At 44.3% G+C, this 25,258-nt stretch overlaps 1 protein-coding gene across 5 annotated transcripts in view; it reads left to right on the top strand.

Moving 5' to 3' along the window:
- Positions 1-25,258, top strand: part of SUFU (SUFU negative regulator of hedgehog signaling) — a 102,006-nt gene that overhangs the window by 57,241 nt on the left and 19,507 nt on the right. For 4 of the 5 annotated variants that reach the window (XM_037401405.1, XM_037401401.1, XM_037401403.1 and 1 more), the window contains 6 exons: positions 1,413-1,498; positions 3,551-3,623; positions 8,265-8,421; positions 9,937-10,048; positions 20,649-20,783; positions 22,538-22,676. In XM_037401405.1, coding sequence (XP_037257302.1) covers positions 1,413-1,498; positions 3,551-3,623; positions 8,265-8,421; positions 9,937-10,048; positions 20,649-20,783; positions 22,538-22,676 — 702 coding nt within the window. The remainder of the gene's footprint in view (positions 1-1,412; positions 1,499-3,550; positions 3,624-8,264; positions 8,422-9,936; positions 10,049-20,648; positions 20,784-22,537; positions 22,677-25,258) is intronic. The other variant, XM_037401402.1, reaches the window with a different exon arrangement.

The raw sequence follows: 25,258 nt of genomic DNA on the forward strand, positions 1-25,258 counted from the left end.
ATGTCCTGGTTTTGGCTGGGATACAGTTAATTTTCTTCCTAGTAGCTGGTACAGTGCTGTGTCTTGGATTTAGTGTGAGAATATTGTTGATAACACACTGATGTTTTAGTTCTTAAGTAGTGCTTACTTTTAAGTCAAGGACTTTTCTTTGCTAGTGAGCAGGTGCACAAGAAGTTGGGAGGGGACACAGCCAGGACAGCTGACCCAAACTAGCCAAAGGGATATTCCATACCATAGAACATCACGCTCAGTACATCTGCTGGGGGGAGTTGGCAAGGAGGGGCTGATCACTGGGCATTGGTCAGCAGGTGGTGAGCAATTACATTGTGAATCACTTGTTTTTTCTTGGGCTTTATTACTTTCTCTCTCTGTCGTTTTCATCATTATTGTTATTATTATCTTTTACTTCCATTATTTAACTGTTCTTATCTCAACCCATGGGTTTTACCTTTTTCTCGTCATCCAGCAGGGAGTGGGGAGTGAGCGAGTGGCTGCATAGTACTTTGTTGCTGGCTGGGGTTAAACCACAACAGATTTTGACCAAAAATTCAGTGTCATTGTAAAAGGTTTATTTAGAGTATCGAGGAAGAAAATAGAAGGCCATGGCTAAAATAATTTTTCATGCCAAAGAGTGAATCATTGTGCTCCAAGGCACAAACCAGTGGTTGATGGATCAGAAAGAAACTGCCTTCCTCTATCAGCTGGAGGGGTGTTTCACCCCTTCATTAGAAGGAGCTGATCTCAGCTGCTGTGAGACAGACATCTGGTATTGCTCAGTGGGGCAGCTCCTATCCTGAAAAGCAAACACCTCCTGCCTTATACAGGAAGGCAAAAGTCTGCAGTTGCCTGCAGTGATGAGTGGATTATGCCATGCATAAGCAGCTTTACTTTATGGTGCCAGGTGAGATGTAACCAGTCAGCAAACTGAGTTGGTCAAGGATTTATGAGCACCAAAGCACTCCCTTGTGGCAGCGAGTCCCTTGCCTGACTGAAATTGCGGGTGCAATATTGCATTTGCTCCTAGCAGTTGGCTAACAGAGCAATCTTTTACATGTGCTTAGACCCTAACTTGTCCTGTCTTGTGCGGACTAGATTGAAAGTGAGAACAAACTAGTGGATTGTCAGTAAACCCTCATTTGTCACCATGCCCTCCTCATAGTTAGTTCACACATGCTGTGCAAGATTAAATGTTACATGACTAGGGAACTTCATGTGGTAAGTGTAGAGAGAAAGCATAAGGAATTGCAGAATCTCTGTTGTCTCATACTCAATTTGTCCCCATTCATCTAGTTAGTTTAAACAAATTATGCTTTGTATCTGTACTGTTTGATCCAGCACTGCATGGTACATTTTCTGTACAGTTCTTGCACGGTTCTCATCCAGTTTAGTTTCTCTGTTTTCATTTATTTCAGATTGTTGGGGTTTGCACTGAGGAACTACATGCAGCTCAGCAGTGGAATGGGCAAGGGATCTTGGAACTGCTTCGAACTGTCCCAGTGTAAGTGCTCATATAGCCCATATAGGGGAGCATTCCCATAGAGAACAATTCAATTGTTTATTTTTATTAACAGTCTTTGACTTGTTGATGGAATTTATTTAATCCTATGCTGTAGCAAGAGATGGGAATTCATTACAAATCTGTTCTCATGCACAGACATTTAGATGGCAAATTAATGCATGTGGAAGTCCACATGTTCAGAGTGAAAGAGCATGAGATCTAGACAGCTTGATTTCCTTCCTCTTATGCCTGTAGTCTTTTCTCATTGGTTCTTCTGAGAGAGCTGGGATAACTGTTACCGGTGTCCTCTCTCTGTAGTTGAAAAGAAAGGAAGGGAGAGGCTCTGACAGTACCTAGCAAAGCTTGGGTGCTCTCTGAAAATGATAACATCACTATCAGGCTGGCCCCGCTCTTGGTGGGCCAGTTTGCAACAGGAGTGTTCATGCAAGTGAAGTTCTTTGTTCTTGCTCCCATGGCAAAACAAAGATGTCATTGGGTGAAGGAGGAGATGGGGTTTAAACGTTAAATGGTATATTGATGCTTTATTTGCCATCAAGCTGCAGCTAAACTTTTTTCTCTTATGTTTAGTGCAAGTTATTGCAGTGTGATTGTAGCTCAGAAGATTATTATTTTTTTAAAACAAAATGGTTCTGAGTATGTGTTCCCTGGGCACAGTAGTACACTCTCTAGTGTCACAGTGGCCTTTAATTGATTGATTATTTGGAAGAACCTTTGCTGCTGGACTTCCTAAACTTGAACTTTTCCCTTTTAGGCACAAGTGCAGATAATTCATGTGAATGCCCTAGAGTGAGTGAATTTGTCCAGCTGCAAGCTTTGTTTCTGGGACCCCAGTAAACACTGCCTGCAGCTCCCTTGGCTACTCTTAAGTCAATACAGATACAACACCCAATCCTTAGTCTGTTCTTGGGTTTTGGCTTTTGTGCTGTGGTACAAGCACCTTTCCAAGGATAAAATGAAACCCAAACGTACCTGATTTGAAGGCAAAGCTGCAAACTACTAAGCCGGTGATATGGAGTCAGAGTCAAAGTCATTTGCATCCCAGTGAGAAACTGAAGCAGGTCACACCTCTGCCGTTAATAATTAACAGCTTCCAAAGTGATGTGAAAAAAGAGTGGCTAGCGATGCATCTGAAAAACTGTAAAATATTAACTTTTATTGCTCCCAATACACAGGCTTTAGGAGACTGTAACCCAGACAAGGCCAGAGGGAGGAGGCTTTTGACTGCAATAACAAAGTATCTTGTGGAAAAATAAGAACATTTTAATGGCAATTCCAAAATACTTCAATTTTTACTTCAAATGAAAAGCAGCATCTAAGGCTGACTTTTGCAGTCTGCCTGCAGTGTGACCCAAAGTCAAGTCTCCAAGTAGTTCATCTTCACAGTAATCTGTTTTCTGTCACCTTTGTTGGGAAACATCTTGACCATTCTGACTTCTATTGCTAATGAAAACAAAGATTTCCTTGAACTATCTGAGTATTTGGCTATTAAGGACCAACTGGACAAAACATCTGTTGTGAGAATATTTATCAGGGCAATAAGCTTTTTATGGTACTGAACACGACTTCAGATTTCAGCAGAAAGTGCAGTCCCATTGGGACCCTGCACATCTTTAGATGTGTAATAGAGGTATAAGTCTTGACCCCATACCTTGCCCATCTTTCTTAGGCCTAGGCTACACTGGACTGCTCAGTCCCAGCTCAGTTACCTTTAAGATTAAAACCCAGTTCAGTCTTGTATGAAGTGGGTCCGCACAGGGGATGATAGTCTGTGTCCATCCTGACTGCTTTGCAAGACCTGCTGGTGCCAGACACTAGGCAGGTAACAGCTGGGTCATGGAGGGGCTTTCATTATGTATTTGGGAAATGAAAAGGAGAAATGCATGCTATGGGATGTGCACACAACACAGAGGGCCTTCTAGGCTTGTTTTAAACTCTTGTGCTTTCTTCCAGTAAAAGCCCACTCTGAGGATTCTGTTGGGGGGAGCACTAGCTAAAGTGCTTGTTTGGTTCATTACCTTTCTTTCTTTGTAGAGCTGGAGGCCCCTGGTTGATAACAGATATGCGAAGAGGAGAGACAATATTCGAGATTGACCCACATCTGCAAGTATGCCTTCAGTTTATAAAATGTCATGTCTTTTATAGTAGCCAGAGAGAATCAGTTTAATGGTATAAACCAGTTCTATTTTCTGTGAAGTTGCTGAGATCTCCTCAACATTTGCCGTAATCCTGGAAAACTCTTAGAGATTCCCTTTGCCCTCTCAGAAGTTGTTCAAGAATGCACGTGTCCGTCCCCAGGTGGATGGCAGCTATAGGAAGTTAGAGAAGGGAGACCAGGAAAACAGAATCTCACATGTGAGACAAATTGACAAGATTTGAAATGCATATTTTAGAAAGGAGGAAAATAGAAGATAAAAGAACATAGAACAGTACAAGATTTAGAGATCAGGAAATTCCTCCTTTGTTTTATATGCAAACATAAGGAGATATAACTTGCAGAAAACTCAAAACCAATTAACTAGTATCTTTTTCACAGCAAATGTGACAGTGTAGCTCACTCCTGTAGGATGTCACTTGAGGCCAAGTAGTGAGTGTGGTCTGAGAAATAATAGGAAGTCAAAAGTATCTCATGCAATTATTAATAATCCATGCAGGAAGATATATTAAATCTTCTTGTTCAGAGTTCAGATTAAATTCTGAAGTTTAAAGATCACAATAGGACTTTTATGGGGAGGGGTTACTGTCCCCTGGGCTACTGCTGATCTGTGCGTTTGGGAGACAGTTCTCCATCCCTTCAGCAGAGTTATGGTACTAGAGTACGTGGTTGCCAGGCAAATCCAGTGTGGTGCTGACCTAGTTGCAGTGAATCACTGAGTATTTGCCTTTAACAGAGAAGTTATGGCTTAGCCTGGTAGGGCACGTGCATGTGTGCACGTTTTGTACAAGCTATTGCATTTGCTTATGGTCTGTGTGTCTGCATCTGATTACCCTCAGTTGCCTTACAGCATCTTTTATTTTGAAAGCTTAAGAACAAACCCAAATTCTACTTTTACTGTTTTTAAGGATGTGTTCATCTGAAATAACTGCAGTCTGAGAGAGAGACACACACACACACAAAATGTTCCACAAATGTCCCACAATGTGGGAACTAATACAACGGCAAGTCCTATGAAGTTTTTAGGCTCTTCAAAATTTTGCCCTCTCCCCTCCTGGAGGTGTTTCTGTTCAGCACACTGGTGATTCCTAATGACAACAGAGTTTTCAATTTACTGTAAATGAAAAGTAGCTCAGCTTACTGGAATCTGAGTCAGCCAAGGCAAGTTAAGGCAAATAAAAGAGTACCTCTGCCTCACCAGTGTGTCCTGCCACAGAAAGCTGCTGTGTCTGTGGTCTTTCCAGACTTTCTCACATTGAAGACATTTCTGTTTCTGTTCTCTCCTGCCCTTGCAGCAGTGCGTATGCGCAGGGTGTGTGTGTGTGTGTGTACCTCCTTCCTGCTCTGCTGCCGCAGCCCCTGGGGATTCACAGGGCAAAACCTGCTGCGGTGCTGAGTCCCGCAAAGAGCCTTTGCCGAGTGCAGCGAGCTAGGCTGTGCTGGGCTGGGCTCAGCCATCTCATGCGCCTCCTGCTCTGCTTAGTGGCAAAAGGATCAAGTGTCATTCGCTTGGCATTTTCTTGGTGGTGGTTCAGGGTGTGTGAGAGCTGTGAGGCAGCAGTGGAAGATAGGTGGAGGGAGCAGGCAGAGAAAATGGATGACTTTCCTGGGAGCAGGCAAGCACGTTGCCTGTCTGGGAAGCGGGCAGAGCTTGTTTTGAGCTGCATTGTCTCTTGTGGGAATTGGTTGAGGCCTAAGCCCAGCCCTGGCAGCAGCAGCTGTACTTTCTGTTCGGAGTTGCTGAGAATGTCTCCCAACTAAGATGTCATCCCAGGATGTCGGCAATTAACACTGTGGCAATGCTGGCTGTTTTCTGTTCAGCCAGGCTTCCCTGTAGGCCATTCAGATTTCCCTGGCAGCACTGTCAAACAATCCCTGTTGGTCCCCAGCTCTATGCTGATTCTCAGTGCTTTGCTTCTGTTTTAGCAGATATCTCAAAAGAGAATAAAGCTGATTTGAATTTCCTGAGTTGTGGTTGCTGCTCTGTGGGTCACGCTGCAGTGCTCTGGCGTGTTTAGAAAGGGATCAATGACTTATAAGAGCCTCAGAGCATCCCTCCCACATGCTGTGAGGAAAATGGGACAGAAACATCCTTTCTTTGAGGAAGGAAAAAACTGAACCTCCTTTGCCCTGGGCTCCTCCAACCTCCTGCTCAGGCTGCCCTTTCAAGGGAGGAAGAACAACAGCCCCTCAGCCCAGGCACATCTTTGCTGGCTAAAGATGGGGTGAAGCTGTGCATTGTCCCAGCAGAAAGTCTGCACTGGTTAGATTTTTGTTGGGTTTTTGCCCCCCCTTCAGCATCAATACTTGCAAATGTTATAAAACAGGCATGTAAATTAGGCTGCCTTAGGCCAGCTCGTTTCCATCAGCCCCCCTTGATCTCCAAGGGAGTCAACAGAGCAGCACTTCTTCCCCTGAGGAAGTGCTTTGCAAACCAGCTGAGATGCAGATGATGAGTCCCTCTCCCCCTCCCCAAGGCTCTGTGCACTGTCCAGAGGCCCTGACTGTGCCTGTGAGCAGGGGCCCTGGCTGCACGGATGGAGAAGCACATCCCGCCAGACCCTCTGCCCTCTGGACTCTTCTCCCAGCTCAAGGGCAAGTTTGGTGGCTCTCCCATGCCGGTGAAAAATAACTCTGCTGACGAGCTATGCCTCCCCATGCCAGCTTATTTGGGTCCTCACAGAGCGCCACGGAGGGCTCCCAAAGGAGACACGTGCTAAATCTCTCTTAGAGCATTGTTTGCATATGTAGGATCGGATGTATTTTTATTTCTTTTTCCACAACTCCTATTTCTGGGTGAAACAACTAATTTTATGTTTAGGATATAACAAAAGAAAATCCCAGCAGATTTATTATTGCTCAGATTTTCCCATTACGTTTTCATAGAAGCCAGTTTCCCCTGATGACAAAGATCCCAACGAGGAGCAGCCTTTCAGGGGGAGAGGCAGAAGGAAGGCAGTCTCTTGAATGCTTAAATCCAAGTCAGGACTGCTCTGGTCCTGCCCCCAGCCACAAGCTCTCTGCTGTTGGGACAAACAGCCAGTTTAGGGAGGTGATCCAGCTGAAAAAAAAAATAAAAGGAGTTGGCTCGAGGGAAGGGGTAGGAGCACATGGAAGAGGGTGGAACTACAACCACTGCAAATTACATCAATTTAAAACTGCTGTGCAACCACACCCTGAGTGCTTGTGCTTATCTTTGAGCTGCCCAAATCCTCTCTTGAATGGTCACAAGAACGGGCAATACTCTTTCTAGGGCACAGCATGCACAGCTGGGCAAGGAGAGGAATGTATGTGGGGTTTAGCTTAGAAAATGCTGCTTAGGGAACGGATTTTGCACAGCACTGGATGCTCCCACTGTCTCTTGACTCCAGTGGCAAGGTCAAACTGGAGGGTAGTAATAATGAGCAGAGAGAGATGCTCCTGTTGTGCGTAACACAGCTCTGCTCTTCCCTCAAATCTTCAAAGTTTCTTTTCCCGCAAGCGGTGGGACTTACCACCTATTTTGACGTGACCCAGATGTATGCATGAGATGGAGATCTTGCTGGTGCCACTGAGCGGTACCAGAAGTGACACCCCTTCAGAAGAGGGGAAAACGAACCTGGTTGCTTTGGTGCCAGGGAAGAGGTGCCAGCAGGAAGAGCAGCCCTTCCTTGGTGTACTTAGTCCTGAGTCTGTTCAGCTCAACATCACCCCCTTGTGGGACATAGGTGAAAATTCAGACTACTGCCAGTTCCCCGGGCGGGTAGGTGTCCTGTGGGAGTTTCGGCTGTAGCAGGGCAGTCTTGTTGGTGACACATGCACGTGTCCTTGAGAAAATGCATGGTGTCTGAGAGCATCCAGCTACTTGTGGTTGATGTGTAACACCTTCTGAGACCCAAACGGTGGTTACATGCTTGGAAAGTCCAACTTGCAAGGGACGGAGTTTGTGTATTTTGCTGATAAAGCTATGCAAAATCTTTGACATTGTGAACAGGCTTGTGTCTCCTTGCATGTTTGTCCTTCACTGAACACCCCAGCACACTGAAAAGCAGCGGCTGGCTGGCCAGTTTGCAAATTATGAACTCTGGTGAATGAGTCTCTCTGTGAGCTGTTTTCGTTGTGGGACTCCTTGGTAAGCTTGCAAAGAGAACTTAAGTTTAGTTATTGAGAGATTTTTTTATCATCGACATAGAATAGGTAGACTGCCAAGCTGTGCTTCTTGCAAGAGTGTATAATGTAGTGTCATAAATACTTAGAATTGATGTAAATTGGAGCTAACGCTGAAAGAACCCTTCATACCCTAGACCATTGATTTCCACCTTTCTCGTTCCCTGCTTTGTGCCTGACAGGGCCATGTAGTGAAGCAGCAGGGAAGGGGCAGGCGTTTGGACTGACCTGCTGTGGAAAGGGTTGGTTCCAGTTTGTACCAGCTCCCTGATTTGGCTCAGTGTGCAGTCACTCTTAGCTGATACATCGAAGCCCAGGGGCCAGAGAGCGGAAACTGGCTGCGAGGGGAGGATATGCAGGAACTGCCGAAGGTTGGGTTGAGCCGTGGGTTCCAGCTCAGGTTCAAGCTACGCCCAAAAAAGTCTTGGGGTTTTGGATCTTTTCAAGCAGGAAAGAGTCGATAAAGGGATTGAGACAGATGGCTCAAACCTGAGTGGAGTGAGTGCCAAATGTGCCTGGGATGATCTCAGCCGACCCCCAGAGGATGATGAAGACAGCAGGAGCATTTGCATTGGGACCCAGCCACGGCGGCTCTCTGGAAAAGGTATGAGGTCTTGGGCCGAGTCACTGTTGTGGCCTTTTGGCTTGTTTTCTGATGGGTCTGGGCAGCAGGCTGAGTCATGCAGCATCCTGGGGTTCATAACAAACGCCACATTTACTGGAAGGCTCAGTATGTCTCAGGGGAGTGAAATGAATTTTGGTGTGGCCTCCTTGAGGAAAGCAGAAGAGAAGAAAAGAGATCTTCCTTCTTGTTTTGTCTAAACGCTTCTTCCAGTTTTTAGGCTATTTCTAATCTAAATCTGCAAAGTTAAACGGAGCACTGGGTGAAAGTAGGACTGTGAACACCTGCAAGGTGAAGCAACTGCATTTTCCCAGGCTGTGTTTCCTTACTAACATTGTCACTTCTTGGGTGGCAAGTTGGACTGACACTGCATGTTGCTGTAGCTGAATTCAAGTGATTCTTGCAGGTACGGAACTTTGGAAAAAAGAAATTAAATATGGTGGAGTTCTACTTTGCAGTGAGATGCCATCTCACGGTACAGATGTCACAGCCATTACATATGCTTGAAATTATGTGTGTTACCTTTCAAATGGGTGAAGCAATGTAAAATTTGAGGGCTTGAGATTTTCTGGATTTCACGATGGTTACCACAGGAACGGTGTCTTTCTTGGTTTTGTGTCCATGGTAAAAAAATACTTAAATGCATATACAGTTCCTTCTGGCATCTGTGCAAATGTTTTGAACTGCGTTGTATCTAAAAAGGCTATTTTCCCTAAGCTCTGCAAATGAAAAGAGCAAGACAGGTGTACACGGTGATATTTGCATATCCTTCAAAAGATTTTGAAACCATTTGGATATATTTTTCTCTACCTGATTCCCACATTTCTCAAAAAACGATGAGGAAACTTGTAAGAAAGGTAGGAAAGCATCCTATTAAAGTATTTGGCTGTTAGACTTTAGAGAAAAATGAAAAAATTAAAAGACTGCATCTGAACTGCATAATTTGCAGTTTATTTTCAAATGTGAGCTTGAGGCTAGAGTTTGCCCTGCATAAAATCCCTTTCTTTTGTGCATCTTGTTGTAAATTAATCAACAGATTTGCAAAAACTTGGGAACCTCCTTGCACTCATTCCGTAAAGGAACAAATTCCTGTTATGCCTAATGGGAAAAGTGATTTCCAGCGGAAAGGCTGGAAGTGTCAGGAGGTTCTGTGAGAGCTGCAGAAAGAGCAAACACCTCATTTATGAAAGGACACAAAACTACTCAGAATTTCCTCATTGGGAGGGCTTGGTACCAAATGTTCCAGCTCTCCTTGTCTGACATAACATCACAACCCAAACCAAGAGAATTCAAGCTAACTTTATAAAGTGAAATAACTCTATAAAGATGCAGGAAGAGCTGTTAAGAAGTCACCTTTAGCATCTCTTCATTGATTTCTGAAGGGTTTACATGAAACGCACCACAAAAACAGAAAGAAAAAAAAAAAGTTTGACATCTTCTTGTGTCTGTGATGTTTCTGGGGACTCTAAATCATGTTTAAAAAAATTCTCTTTGCAGATACAGAGCAAATCAGGGAGACTTTGCGGAGAGGGCTTGAGATTAACAGCAAACCTGTTCTACCTCCAATAAATGCACAAAGACAGAACGGGTTGAACCATGACCGAGCACCGTAAGTTTCACCCTGCACACTCAGACGGTGGACAGAGGGAGGCTGCAGAGCTCAGCATGGAAAGCAAAGTTAAAGCTTGGTGGGAAAAAACTTGGCATGGGGAAAGGAAGGCTAGCAGCAAATACTTGCAAGGCACAAGGAGAGAGGGAGAAGAGTTGTTCAGGTTGGGTTGATGGGCTAATACTCAGGAGGGCAGATTTTTAGAAGGGTTTTGGACTAACCTTGCTAACACAGAGTGGCTCTGACTGTGTTCTGTAGAACCCACTGTTCATGGTGTACAGTTCTTTAAATCAGACTGGTCTGAGCCCAGTAAAATGTACTGCAGTGAACAGTGCTATGGTACCCAAAGAGCTAGGTGGCATAGAGGCGTTTGCCAATATTTTTTCCCTGAGCATTTTGTTTTCAAGCTCATAATTACAAACCTTTTGGTTAAAATGTTGATTTTTTTTTTTTTTTAATTATTTTTTAAAGTTACTTTTTCAGTGAATCTGTAGGAAATTACCTGTAGTTTCAAGCCATCTGTATTATCTGCACTTCTATCTTTTCGGGTTTCTCCCCATCCCTTCTTAGGCTTATTTCAGTTGCTAGTTATATGTCTTCCCATCATTTTAATGTTTTCATCTAAATGATAATATGCATCTTTGCTGCACACTTTCCTCTTCGTGTTTTCTTTGGTTTCCTTGTCTCCAATGAACGTTTTTGCTTTCTTGTTCCCAGAGTAAAGACAATAATGACATCAGTTCTTTCCTGTAGCGCCAGACAGGGACAGCATCCTGCTCTGTTTTAATTCCTGTTTCTTTCTTGTTTCAAGCATTTCATGAGAAAAATATTCCTCATATTTGGTTAGCACCCTCATGTCCTTTCTTGTTCCGTTTAGTGTGTGACTTCTGATGAACCTTATATATGAACATTTCTGAGTTGCCTAATCCTTAGGGGAAAGTATTATCTCAATTGCTGATGCTGTATACTTATAAGTAAGATGAAGTATTGGTGCATATCTTAAGTGGCTTTATTATTGCTTTAGGAATAATCTTGCTTTTGCTATATAGTAATTATAAACAGCCAGATTCTGACCTGACTCAGATTTTGAGTAGTACTTCCCTGTCTGAAGGTTGGTCCCATTAGCCCCACTAAAAAAATAAAACTATACCATCTGATCTGCACAAATCATATCCAGCCGTGGAAGGCTCAAAAGGATTGAGCGGGATTTTTCACAGATATTGGGCTCCTGCATGAATCTGCATGCCCAGTAAAAGCTCTGAGTTCACAGTGTTTAGGGATGACCAGAAACATTTGGGGTGTGCATCAGTTCAGGGAGGCAGCTGATGGGTAAGCCTTAATGCTGGGAGGCAGTTGTTGCTTAGATAAGAAAGCTTTATGTTATTCAGGGTAAGATAAACAGAGATACACTCAAGACAGAGCGGTGAAAGGTTAGCAGAGGTCTAAGATGAAGCACACAAATATTTACCTGGGTTTTTAACTGTTCTGAGACAGAGAGGAAGGCAGGTCAAATTCAGAGCATCATATCCATAACAGTGCTCTTTGTTGCAAATCTCTTACCTGTAGCAGCTGCCCACCCGCCCACGCTTCATGAAGCCTGAGCAGTAGAAATTCCCAGTATTTGCCTCCTGGAAGATCAACACGTTTCTCTGAGGTCCATGGTTACCACTGTGGCAACTGATAGCTAGCCTGTGTCTCCATAATAGCAGTTCAGTTAAGGAGAGCAAGCTGTGTATCCTTGCCAGCATTACTTTGGTGATAATTAGTATCAGAGGGACAGAGGAGATCCCCTCAACTTAAAACAGCAGTGTGTCGTAATACTTTCTTCATCCATCTTACTGACTACTTTGAGAGGAGTTTGGAAAAGGTCTTTTTCTACTTGTGCAGTGGCATCTGTTCTCCAGTTCATGTAGCAGATACAGCGGGACTTGTTCAATGCATTGATCATACTGAGAGGGGTGGTTCGTGCTGGAAAGCAGTGTTTACTCGCAGCCTCTAACTAACTGGTACTTAAATCAAACCTGATGATTACCCTTACTGAGGTTAAAACTTATCAGTCAACATATTTTCCAGCCCAGTGTGGTATAGACGAAGCAGAAGAGGAAGATCTTCCTAGGTCTCAGCCTTTCTTAATACCCTGTCTCAGCATGTCTTAGGCATTTCAGCAAAGTTGCTCAATGTGCTATTAAGTACGTGAGCATGATCTGGAGACTCTTGTCTGCAGCTGCTGTGGAGGGATGTAACTTAGGCGTTCAGCTTTTGCGTGTAGTAATATATCTACATCCATATTCCCTACTGTAATTGCAGTGGCAAAGGCTGAGACATAAAAAGCACAAAACCTAGTACAGATACAGTCACTTCATCAGATTACAAGCAGCTGAGATGGACAGCTCTGCATATGGATACAGTTCTTCTGGTGCAACCCTTGCTTGGGCCTGGTAGGGTTGGGACTCAGTTCTGTCCTTCACTGTAAATCTTGTGTAATTGAAGGCAGGTCATTTAGTTATTGAGCTTCAGTTCTGAATCTGTAAAATGGGACTAATAACAATGTCATCTTCTTGAGGCACTACAAGGATAAATACATTAATGATTACGAGGTGCTGGCTGATGGGAAGCAGGCTTGTGTGTAATCATATCCTGCACTGTACACACCAGACCATAAAACATCAAACCTGTGGTTTGTTGCAAGGGTCCTGTGAATAACTGGTGCATTCTTAGGAACTTGACAGAAACACTCTGTTGGGGCATGGCAGATTGTTCCAAAACTACTTTCCATAGGGAGCACTGCAGAACCCCAGGCTGTCAAATTTGCACCCAGCTGACATTAGGATGTTGAAGTCTGACACAGGCTCTAATGGCTTTGTGCAGGAGAGGAATGTGCTGTTTATTTACCATTGATTTGCAGCCACTGACTGCTTTCCTAGTAGCTTTCTTCCCTTTCTTTTGTCCTAACCCTACCACCCACACACAATAATCTATCAGGGTTTAAAGCAGACAACCTGTTCTGCATTCAGAATCACAAGATAGTATCAGAAACACTCAAACTTTTGAATATTTATTTGTATGAAATGTGGAGAATCTAGATTCCATACAGATTTCCCTGTCTTTGTGTAGTTACAGTTTTCAGCACTTACACAAAAGCCTCACATTGTTTGGTTGCAGATAGGGCTTGATTCAGTGTTGTGGCTCCAGCAAAGCACATACTTACATGTTAAGCATGCATATTACCAGTTGTTCACTGTCCCAGAGTCCTAAAAAAAAAATTCCTTTGAGAAAAAGCTGGTTTCTGTCAAAACCCTGTGGGCAGCTGTAGTACTTTGACTCATTAGTGTTATTACTGTAGACTGTGTAGCCCTTTTTCTCCTAAGAATATGAATAAAAGCACTCTTAATGCTTAAAACTGCAGTGGACATCTGTTTCTCAAAATGACTGTTAGCTCAGTTCATAAGCAGCCATTAAATCAGTTCATATGCATTAAACAAAAGAACATGTAAATTAATCTTTGGAAACATGACTAATCATTTTGACCATAGGTAATATAATACTCTCAATTACTGCTTGGAAAAATGAGGCGTGTATGAATACAAATGTACTTTACAGTGGCACGTTATTTATTTCTTAGAACCCATCAGCTTAGTAGGGGCTGCTCAGACAGACCGAAGGGCAAGGCTCCCAGTCTCCTGAACTGTGCAGATTCACTCTTGTTGTATGTGATGAGCTGTTACCCACAGGCAACATTTAGATGTCAGACTAAACACTGCTGCTAAGACCCCAGTGGGCTGGAAGCTCCAGATGTCAAAGTTCAGTGACGCTTGTGGACCTTGCTACATTCGCTATTTAATTTCTTAATCTAATAAGTTCTGGGGCCAAGTCTTTGGCTGTCCTTGGGAATTAGCTCAGTGCTCTCCTGTGAGGTGGATGAGTAGTATCTCCACTTTACAGATGAGGACAGAGGGGTTAATTTGCCACAGTTGCAGCAAGCGCCAGGGTTGGGATAGGGGAGTTCTTGACCTTTTGCACCCCTCAAGGGTCCCTTTGATCACGCAGCATTGCTGAAAGTTATGTTTTTCTGCCCCTTGGCTGATTCAGACCATTCTACTGCTCCTGTGAGCTGAGATACGGAGTAGAAACCCAGAGCTAGCACACTGCATTACTGCACCCGTTGAGACTAAAATTATTGGTAATTGCTACATTTCATTGTGCCAGGATTCAAGTAATGCCCACACACATCCCCAGTGTCTTAAGTTGAGGCTTGAGTGGTAGAAAAGGTCTCCCAAGGCTGTGTTACTTTGACATGGCTTTTCCAGCATGTCTGTGCTGTTTATTGCTCTCTCCCTTTTCAAGAAGGGTAAAGTGGTGTGGTTCAACATGCCTGATTCCCGTATTTCTGACTAGGATCTCCCCAGTAACTGTGCATGTGCTGGTGCCATCGTGCATGGTCGTTTGCCCAGGGACCCACAACAGATGCCCCAGAGACTTCAAATCCTATCTGCATTCAATTTCCAGGCAGACAGGTTGAGTCTAGGGAAACCTGAACATATGGTAGCTCTGTGCCCATGTGCTAATTCCATCCAGCCCTGAACAGTTTCCAGCTGTGCGGGGAAATGAAGGCAGGTTCCTGGCAAATGGAGCAGGGAACAACCCTCCGGCAGGTGGGGCTGGCAGGACTGGCCTGACTGTGACCTTGTGCTGCACTGCACCCTGAACATCTCAGGTTGTTGCCCTTCCCTTGTGGGAAGAGGGAGGAGTTGTGTCACCAAGTCCTCCTAGGATAACCCCGGGCTGTCACACGGTGTGCCTCGTTTGGAGCGCATGACTAACAGTGGCACCACTTCCAGGACTGGAGTCCACTGCCCATGTAGTTCCTCTGACTTGGTAAATAGGGCAAGCTGATTTCTGCTTTCAGTGAGTAGCTTTGGGTTAATGCACATTAACAAGCTCCATCTGAGCAGCATTTCTGAGGAAGTTCTGACGGTAATAGCAAGATGTAGGATTTGCTTTGAGGCGAGTCCGCACTTTGCTTCTCCCAGTTCCGCTGGGTTTTGATTGCTGCTTTACTTGGGCGGAGGGGAGCTGTTGTCTGTAGCTGGTTTCCTGTCTTCAATTCTTGGAGGCAAACTTTTACATAAAGGGGAGCATTTCAGCATTCTCTGAAACTGTCTAGTTCTGGCTCGACTTTCTGTTTCTGCAACCACTAAGCAGTAAGTTTCCAATCCAGTCCTGCTTATTTAGGCATGCTCTCTCATCGAGACGCCATTCAGTGGTGTCTTGCTTGAGTAAGGAATGCTGGTTGGGGGGAGGCAGTATACTTCAGGGAGCGCCTCTCAGCATGAGGCTGAGTGCTGGGTGACGAGCCTGTGAACTAGAACAGTAAATGTCTGGAAAACCAGTGTCAGTAGAAGTGCAGAGCGGTCACCATGCTAATAATTTGCACTTCTGCATAGCTTTCCCCATCTAAGAATCCAAAAGTGCTTTGCAAACATTGACTTAATCCTTGCAACACCCCTACATGGAAAAATGTCTCAGTTTTACAGACGGGGAACCTGAAATATAAGCGAGTTGTTTGACTTTGCTCATGTGTCTGCAGGGTGCCAGTAGCACAGCCTAAGTCTCTCAATCCCAGTTCAGCAGCAGGTCTGGAACAGTCTGGCCCCTGCAAGCACTGACAGTAGTTATTATGCAGCTTTCCAAGAGGTATGTGAGTGGCAAGAAGATTTTTGCTTCTGGCATTGTCCTTGGAGCCCTTCTGTGCTGGGAAATGGGCACAGAACATCTTCACCATCCAGTTTAACCAGGTTGATGAGCACTCAGGCTAGCCTTGTCGCAGTGTGACCACAGCAGGAACTGTGTAACTGTGTCCTCCTCATTTCTGCACTTGCCTCTGTCTGTCTGTGACGTGTGCCATAACTCTGTGTGCCAAGACGCTTAGGGCTCTTTCCCACAACTGCTGGTTTGCCCTTCAGGGGAAACTGTGGGAAAGACGCTGGAAGATTGCCGGCATTTAAGTGATCTTTGACCATATCTTCATTAGGGAGTTGGGGAGGTTTGGAATAGCCACAGTTGGGAAGGGAAGAAAGGAGGAGGGGAAAAAAGTGCTCTGACCTTTCTCTCCCGGCTCTGTCAGCTTTTACTAATTGTTTGCATTTGCAAACTCACGGTGCTGGGTTTGGTACTGAGGAAGCAAGGAGCAGTGACTGTAACTCAGGTTAATGATGCAGTGGGCACCCAGTCCTACAAAGAGCCCCTGCCTTGGCCAGCTTCCAACAGTGTCTCCTTTGTGATTTTGGTACCTGGGAGAGTAACTTGGAAATACAGCAAAATTATGCTCCATGTCAGCAACAAAGCTTGGAAGGGAACAGAGACCTCCTTCCGTGACAGATCCATGCGATCTCAAGCACTCTGATCATAAAGCACAACGCAAATGCAAGAATAAATAAACCTTTCTTAATCTGATCAACCTGGATATTCTTGAATCCTGTAAAATAACTGCCAGCGCTTGCTTGAGAAGAGATTGCTATGAACATGACTTATAAGGAGGCTACGTCCAAACTTTGTGCAACCCATTGATTGCATTGGCCATTTTCCAGGTTCCCCATGGGCTGCTGCTAATTGGCATAAAATTAAGCAGGTTGCAGCTACCCTCATCTTTAATACAGAGGGGGCCCCCAGGAGGCTACAGGTTCCAGCGTGCAGCTGCTCACCTTGAGAAGGAGCATAGCACGCTGGGATGTGTAGTCTCCTTGGGCCCTTTCTCCCTATTGACAGAAGTCTGGGGAAGCTGCAGGCCACATTGGATACCTTTGCAATAGTTTGACCATCCCTCTCTCTCCAAAATTAAAAAAAAAAAAAAAAAATTCAAATACAGCTTTGGTTAAGTCCATGGACTGTTAATCAGCATTAATAAGATTTAACAATATTTAAAAAAAAAAACCAAAAAAAAACCCCAACAAACAGAATTTCCTCCTTCTCTTCTCCACCCAGAAGCAGACTACTGGTAGAAACCGAAGCTGGAAAAAATAGTTGAAAGTCAGCTAAAGTCACCTTGGTAACTGCAGCAATACACTTGCCCAGAACAGGAGACATCAAACCCAACTACAAACAGCTTTAAAGAAACAAAAAGAATGTAATCATCTAAAGAATTAATCTGACAACTGCCCACGTTTACACCTCCCACAAGCTCCCAATCAGAGGGAAATGCGCTTTAATCTCCTCCAACTCCCCTCCAGTTTCACAAAACACGAGATGTGCAGTCCTTAAACTGGGGCATTTCCGGCATGCTGCTTCCATTTAAATCTACTGCCTTTCCTAATGCAGCAGCCCTGGATTTTGCAGACTTGTTTTTTCTGGACACTGAGAAATATGAAATTTTTTGTGTGGGTTGGATGAAGTATTAAATATGGAATAGACAAAGTTTGCAACATTTTACATGATAGCTAGATCTTAGTCATAACAAGTAAAACTCCACTGGCTTATGCTGCTGATTTATTTGGTGATGGGGTGGAAGAAGCAAAGGCTTATGGGTAACTGACAGTTGTAAAACCAGGGATGGTAAGTGTTAGAAAGCAAGCATTTTCTACATTTTCTTCTGAGGCTGAAAACTACAAGCTGTGGATCACAATGTGTGTTATGACATGAACTTTTTATTAATAACAACCTAGAAGTCCTGCTGACCCTTCATCGGGGCCATCACTCTTGAGAAGGGTCAGCTCCTGGATTTCCATTCCCAAAGAGAGAATTTTAATGGGTCTTGCCGAGTCCGTGTGTCATGCTTCCAACTTGAGACCTGCTATGATTCTGTGTTCTAGAGTCTGAAAGTGATGGCACTGTGGCCTCTTGATGTGTTACATGCAGTCCACAACACACAACTCTTGTTCAGAAAAGTATAGCTTAGATTGAAGTTTATTTGGTTTCTGCTGTTGGAGTGTTGCCCTTAAGTTTAAATAGCTGAAATTGTGTGAGCTCCGCAAAAGTAAAACAAGAAACACTGAGACTGTGACTATTTTGGAAAAGTTTTGTGGAAAGGATTAATACTTCCATGTCATTCAAAGTATTAACTACCATTTTGCTTCACTCCTTCACCTTTTTGACAGAAGGGCTGGTTACTTATTAACGTGAAGACATAATTATTGACAGCCTTAAAGTCATGACAGTTCCGTTTGATAGTTACACATTAGTCAACATCTTCTCTTGAGCGTGTAATGACAAACAGCATTTGCTGTTTTTAATAAGACTTAGAAAGCTTTGCCCCTTGTCTCCAGAATATTGTCGTCATTCCTATTATTGCATTAACAACCGGAGGCTGTTTCCCCTCTGGACTTCAACTCCATTGTGCTAGCAGCTCTACTGGCTAGCGTGGTGGAAATCTAAAAACCCACCTTCAGCTCGGGGCGGGGGGAGGGGATTTGGAGCCCAGGGGTGTAGGGAACTGTCCTGTGGCTGTCTGTCCTTCCAAAGCATGATCCTACAGCAGCAGTTGCCTGGGAGGCTGTGTTATGGGACATGCCCAGCACACTTTAGGCAGTCCAGGTGAGAAGGGTAGTCTCTTGTCTGTAGCAGTAATGTTGCTGTAAAACTCCTGATCTGCCTCAGGGTGCATAAACTCTGGAACTGCATTTAAGAGTGCAAGCTTATGGCCTGTTTGAAAATCATGCGTTGCTAATGGCTGACCCTTTTGGTAGGGATTGATAAATGAATGATTGGAAGCTGTAGACCACAGGCTGACTTTCCCACAGCTCACTGTGTATATAAGATCTGATAAGGAAGTTGAGGCAAAGCTTAGCTTAAGGTCAACTGATCATTAATCAACTGTAACTGCACTTCTCAGGTAATCAGCCTGCAAAATGCTGGCCCACTCCACTCTTTGAAGACCCCACCTATAAAGTGCTGTAAAATGTTTGCTGAAGTAGATTAAGCATACCTTTAAATGCCACCTATAGACTACAAAGCATGTTGTGTCTTTGTTTCAGGGTTAACCTGCTAGACTGACACTCTGCTGACTGTCAGGCCATCAGCCCACCCCGAGCACAAGCTGTATCCTGACCTGCTGTGTCCTTGCTGGGTCCATTATTGCTTTTGTGCACTGCTAAGGCAGAACATGGGATGCATTTTACAGTTTTTGCCTTGCAGAGAGCTGAGCTGCTCAGATTTTTTTTCCTGCATGTCTCTGACATGGCCGTGCAGAGTATTTGGAGAAAGGCACTGTGAGACACCAGAGTTTATCTTGTATCCTCATTTTAGAGTGGGCAGCTCAGCAGCCTGGCTGAAAGGTTCACCTGGGACTCGGTGACCTGGCAGAAGCAATGCCACACTGAACTGTATTACTCTGTGTATGGTGGATGGGAGTAATTTTGGGAGAGCACCCAAATGTAAGATCACATAGATGTGTGATCTAAGTCAGCTCACGAGGGTCAAGCTGTTTCTTTACAATCATTTCCACATGTACATTAGAGGTGGTTCCACTTGGGTGGAGGAAGGATCCAGGCTTGTTTTAACAGTGTTCCCAAATGGAACCACAGGCCAATAACCTTGTTTGGCTTTTGGTCTGTCTGGCACAATGGAACATTGCAATGTGGCATCTTTCAGTTCCCTCCTGCTTTCCCTGTTCCTCTCCTCTGGTGATTCTGCACTATAGAAACTCTTATCAAAGTCTTACCTCTGTTAAGTTCACATGGAACACCAGGTGACAAAAATATAAATCATGTATCAGACGCATCACATCAGTTCATGTCATCTGCAAAAATCATAAACCACCCACCACCACCACCCTGCTTTATTCTTTGTTCTGGACTATCAGTTAAGGGATCATGCTGATGCTCTTTGAACATATAAAGTGTTTATGGTCAAGTATTTTGAGATATACCATTTGATTGTCTAGAGGATTCTGTCTGGTGAAGTTCCTAATCCTGTAACAACATAACCTTTAGTTGTAGCTTTCTGCTGGTCTTGCAGAATTGAATTAATAAGAAAGCAAAACTGCACTGTCCTAAAGCAGCCCCACTTAAAAAGGAAAACAGTTTGGGGATGCCCTACTCATCACATGTAGAGTCTATCTTTTGGCTGTTGCACTTGATGCTGGTGGAAGCAGAGGGTTCTCAAAACCTTTAAGTTGAACCATGCAAAGAAATCATGTGAAGGCAATTGTAGAGATGCTTCAGACCTCAAAGATATTCAGGCAAGGGCACAGGGGACTGGACAACTCTTCCCTGCAGACCACTGCCTAAAGAATCCTAAGGTAAAGCAAAAGCGGGAGGGGGGGCTCACTTGGTAATTCTTCCAAGCCATTTTATAGTGCTTTGGGGTTTTTGAGAGTGTTGTTTTGCTCCAGTTCTTTACAGAATTTGTATTTCTTGTATGCAGGGAAGGGATGCACCATGTGTGTGCACAAATTCAGATCCTAGGTCGATAAATCAAGGTGAAGAGCTGCATGCTGGGACTGGTAGTCTGAGGGAGACTGTGTCTGTAGGGGTGATGAAAACTCAGATGAGTCTTCATAACAGTTTGCTCCCATGTCCTTCAATATTTGCACAATCACTCTGAAATGCAGCAGAAATCGCACACAGCACTGGGATCCTGAATACATGTATTTTGCCTCTTTTCTTAGAAGCCGTAAGGACAGTTTAGAAAGCGAGAGCTCAGCAGCTATCATTCCTCATGAGCTAATCCGCACGAGGCAGCTGGAGAGTGTACACCTGAAATTTAACCAGGAGTCCGGAGCACTCATTCCCCTCTGTCTAAGGTAAGTGAAGCTGTCCTCCCCTCAGCTTGCGTTTAACGTGCCACTTTTGCCTTGTGGCATTGTTTCACCGTACAGACATGCATGCAATGGGTCTTTAAAGGCCAGAGCTGAGATATTTTGCCAAAACACATTAGAAACAGATGATTCTTTGCATGTGTGTTCATCATGGTAAGATTGTTTCCCATTCTTTTTATGTCCTCCAGTGTATTTTGAGTGCTGAAACAGGACAGGGTTAGTATAGGGATTTTTTTTATTAGCCTAATACTGGCAACTCTGTGATAACAAAGGGATGTCTTAATGTACTTTGTCATAGAAATCCCTTAAGTTGTTAATTCTGTCTTATGGACTCAGACACAAGTAGTTGTGCAAAGTCTGTTTGCAGTCACTTTATGCATGCAAGTACATTTTTTAGACAAATTACATCCCCTGTATGACTGAAGGGGCAAAACATTGCTTGTATTCTCAACACATTGTCTTTTGAAGGTTCAGGCTGTGCATACCACTGTAAGTTACGTTTCTAGGTTTCTACAATTTCAGTCAGCACTGTTTCTAAAAATACCTGTGGCAAATGTTGTAGTCCTTAACATAAAAATGAACTACGGGGTAGAGACAAATGATTGTAGGTGATTGAGTTACTTTAGCTTAATGAGTTACGTCTGTAGTATCAGAGTTAGCAGCAACGGGTGCATACTTGCCTGTGCCTGTTGAGAAACCAATGGAATAATTAACATGAACACATTTTATTTTATATCACAAACATGTGAACAGTCTGTCCTGATCAGTTACCACAGCTCAGCTGACCAGCAGTAACTCGTCAAGCAACTGTGACTCTGTTAAGCGCTGTGTATCTTACCTGAAGTTTTCCTCCTTGTATGTTGGAGGCCATGCATGCATGTCACACATGCTCAGAGCCTAAATACCAGAGCCATGATTTTCCCTATGTAAATCACTGAGCGAAGAAAAAGGGAAATGATACCATAGATGCTCATGTACCCATATTTTTAGCATTTGTTTAAGTAACACAGGTTACATTTGTCAAGCTCCAGGGCAGTGGATTACTAGGTATTGTCACGGTAGGTAAGTTTGGCCCCACCAATGAGCCTGCTTAGAAATGCATCTTCACATTCTCTTGTAGGCTTTTGAAAATTTTCACGTTTTTTAATACTGTGCTGCTGCTTCTGAAGCCATATGGTCACTCGTGACCATGAAGGATGAGGAGCAGAGTCACAGCTGTGGAGGAGCCACTGGAATCCAGCACTCCATGGTCAGAATAAAGATCTGCCAACATGTGATCGCCTCAAAGTGGGAGAGGGATGTAGTTTAGTAGTGGGCTTGGCAGTGTTAGGTTAACTGTTGGACTCAGTGACGTTACAGGTCCTTTCCAACCTAAAGGGTTCTGTGATGTGGAGTCTGGATTCTCTTCTGCAGTTTTCATCTTACTGAAAGCCTGGCAGTCCCCTGCCCATACATACATAGGCATCTCATCATGGGGATAGACATGCAGTGGGCTTTAGATACGTTCTAGTTCTATAACAAGGCCCTGAGATTAAGGGGGGAGATAAGGAGGTACTCCCTGCCTCAGAAGGAGGCTTGTGACCTGTTTTGTGGAGCAAATTGTATATTCCTGAAAAATGAATCGTTGCTGCCTTCAAAATGGTTTCCCATGCTGATGGCAGAAGCTGTAGCGATATATCTTCATCATTCTGTTGAACGCTGCTCACACCCTCTCAATTCATGCATGTTTTATTCCCCAGGGGAAGGCTGTTACATGGACGGCACTTTACATATAAAAGTATTACAGGGGATACAGCAATCACGTTTGTATCAACGGGAGTAGAAGGAGCCTTTGCTACAGAAGAGCACCCTTATGCAGCACATGGACCTTGGTTACAAGTGAGAGAGCCTTCTTCCTTTTTCTCCCTCTTCTTCCTTTACTGTGTCCTAAAAATAATCCTGCTAAGGGCTTATGTGGTTTAAAAGTGTAACAAACCTGTGTTTTCTGCTGCAACATCTCTCATAGCTCTTGCGTAATATTTTCAGTAATTACGGACTCAAAAAGTAATGGTGAACTGTTACTATTTATATTAATGGAACTCAAATTGATAAACAGTGGCTGGAAAGTTCAAAAAATCATCTGTGAATACAGTAGTGTCCATTTCCTGGAGTCAGCAAACACTTTACAGGCTGTATTTACTCTTGATTTCTTCCAGAAGGGAATTTGGGGAGGCAGAGTGGAATGACCTAAACAAGAATGGAGCCAGGGCGGAAAAACTTAAAAGCTGTGGGGCTGTGATCCTACAGAGCCAAGATCTCAGTTTTACATCATCCCTAACAGGAGAGCAGCGCAGAGAGCACTGCTTCTCTCAGTGTTAGCTCTTTCCTATTGATTCTTTGACAAAAGCTGATGTCTGAAGCACCCACACATTTTCTGCACCCAGATTTTTTCTGTATCACAGATTTTCCTTGGAAACTCCCCATCTGCCTGGTGTTGAGAGTCAGCCCTGTGGAGCAGTGATGCACTATATGCATGCACTACGTCTCTGCCTTCACTATTACAGGGGCACTCCTGCCTTCCCCTCTGTTTCGAAGGCAGGGGTTCATTTTAGCGTTGCAGTGTTGCAGTTAACCTTCCAGTGACTTTTTTCAAGGCATTCCACTGCCCCTGTTCATACGTCTGGAGGACATCATACCTTGAAATCTGTATGACTTGTAAAGGAGCTGATCTTGGCTAGAATCATCTCATGGAGGGATTTTCAAAGAGCTTGCATGCTTTGATTGTACTGACTGGAAAGCGCAACACTCCTGTAATGATTAACAGCAAAGGGTCAGGTTTAAGGGTGGGTCATTTGCTGTTGGTTCCTATGCTTGCCAACACATGATACACAGGATCTTGTGACTGTATTAACTCCAAACATAATAGGTTTGTTTGCATTTACATCGCATCTCCAAATGTATTGATGTGTAGAGTAGTCAGGTAGCCTCTAAACAGTGAAGAATGGCAATAATTAGGTCGCCATTCAGACAAGTTAACCCTTAAGAATCTGGATGCTTCTATGCCTGTTACTTTGTTGCTGAATACGATAGAAGGTTTTTGGAGTAGGTGAGAGGGAAAGGTGAAGAATTGCTGGCCTCTGAGTGGTAAGGAGAAGCAAGTTCCCTTGCTTATCTCCTACACAGGTCAGCATATAGGACTGGCTCTGCTGCTGGCTCCTGCCCTGTCCTGTGACAAGAATGAAGGACAGACTGGGTGGGGGAGGAAGGGAGGCTAAAAGCAGCTTGGGACAACAGGAGGAGCACCCGGTTGTGTGAGATACACGTGGGCGTGTCTGAGGCTCTTGGCTTAGTATGCAATGGGAGGCTTGATCCGTGCTCAGCAGTCCCTTGTGGTGTTGGGAGCAGAGGAGGGAGGTTCATGTGGCTTTGCTTTCCAGAACTAAAGCAGTTGTGGTGCATAAAATTTCCAAGGAGGCGAGCTGTGTTTGGTTTAGTCCCTTGCGGCCTGGGCTGGCTGAGTTGGCAAGCCCTGCAAAGCTTTCACAGCAAGGCCCAGAGAGGATTTGCCTCCTCCCTCGCTTGGGACCCCAGGCACAGCGATGAGCTCCAGGGAGAGTTGGTGGCTGAAAACAGATCACTGCAATGCAGGGGCTTGTTGCAAAGACAAGTAAATGGAGGGACCATGGAGAGGAAGAGAGATGGCAGGCATCTCCTCCTGTGGACTTTTTCCCTATCTTACAGGAGAAATAAGAGCCTGAAAAATCCTGGCCTCAACTCTGCAGCAGCCAGAGACTGACTTCTCTTGAGCCTGAGCTTTGGTGCAGTGAAAGCCCAAACCTGCAGACTAAACACAGTACCTCCTGTTTACATCTCGTGGGCTGGAGTGGAGCATGTCCAGGGTGGGACAGGCCAGAGAGCTGCTGCACAGTCTGTCAGCCCCCGCTGCCCAGGCTGAACAGTGAGTTGAGAGTCAGTGGGCTCCAGTGAAGGGTTAGCAGCTGACAGGAGTTTGGCAGGTCCCAGTGCCGTTCCTACCAGGCAGGTGTCTGTATCACCACCGCAGCTGGTACTCGGCGGGAGCCGTTTTAGCAGTCTCAGCAGAAAAGGCAAGGAGTCATTAGACCACAGAGATTGTACGCCCCATTTCTATCAACAGTCTTTCCAGGTCACGTTCAAGGCATGTTAGTAGGGGAAGCCTGTCCTGCTGCTGCCCATGCTCTGGGGATGATTAGATTATTTCATTCTCCAGAGCTGTCAAATTGGCACCTTTCCCAAGTACTTGGATATATTTTTTTTATTTAAGTAACATTTAATTAGTTCTAAGAAGCTAAATTCTATTAAAGGTCTAAGCATGTCAGGCTGGTTTGTTTCTGAACTTCTTCCACAGTGTCATGTATTGTTGAATAGGGAAATTGCTTTGACTCAGAAATGTACAAACATATTCAAGAAGTCCTCCTTGTTAACACTAGACTCCTGTTTAT

This window comes from Falco rusticolus, chromosome 9, assembly GCF_015220075.1.
Source record: "Falco rusticolus isolate bFalRus1 chromosome 9, bFalRus1.pri, whole genome shotgun sequence".
Lineage (NCBI taxonomy): Eukaryota > Metazoa > Chordata > Aves > Falconiformes > Falconidae > Falco > Falco rusticolus.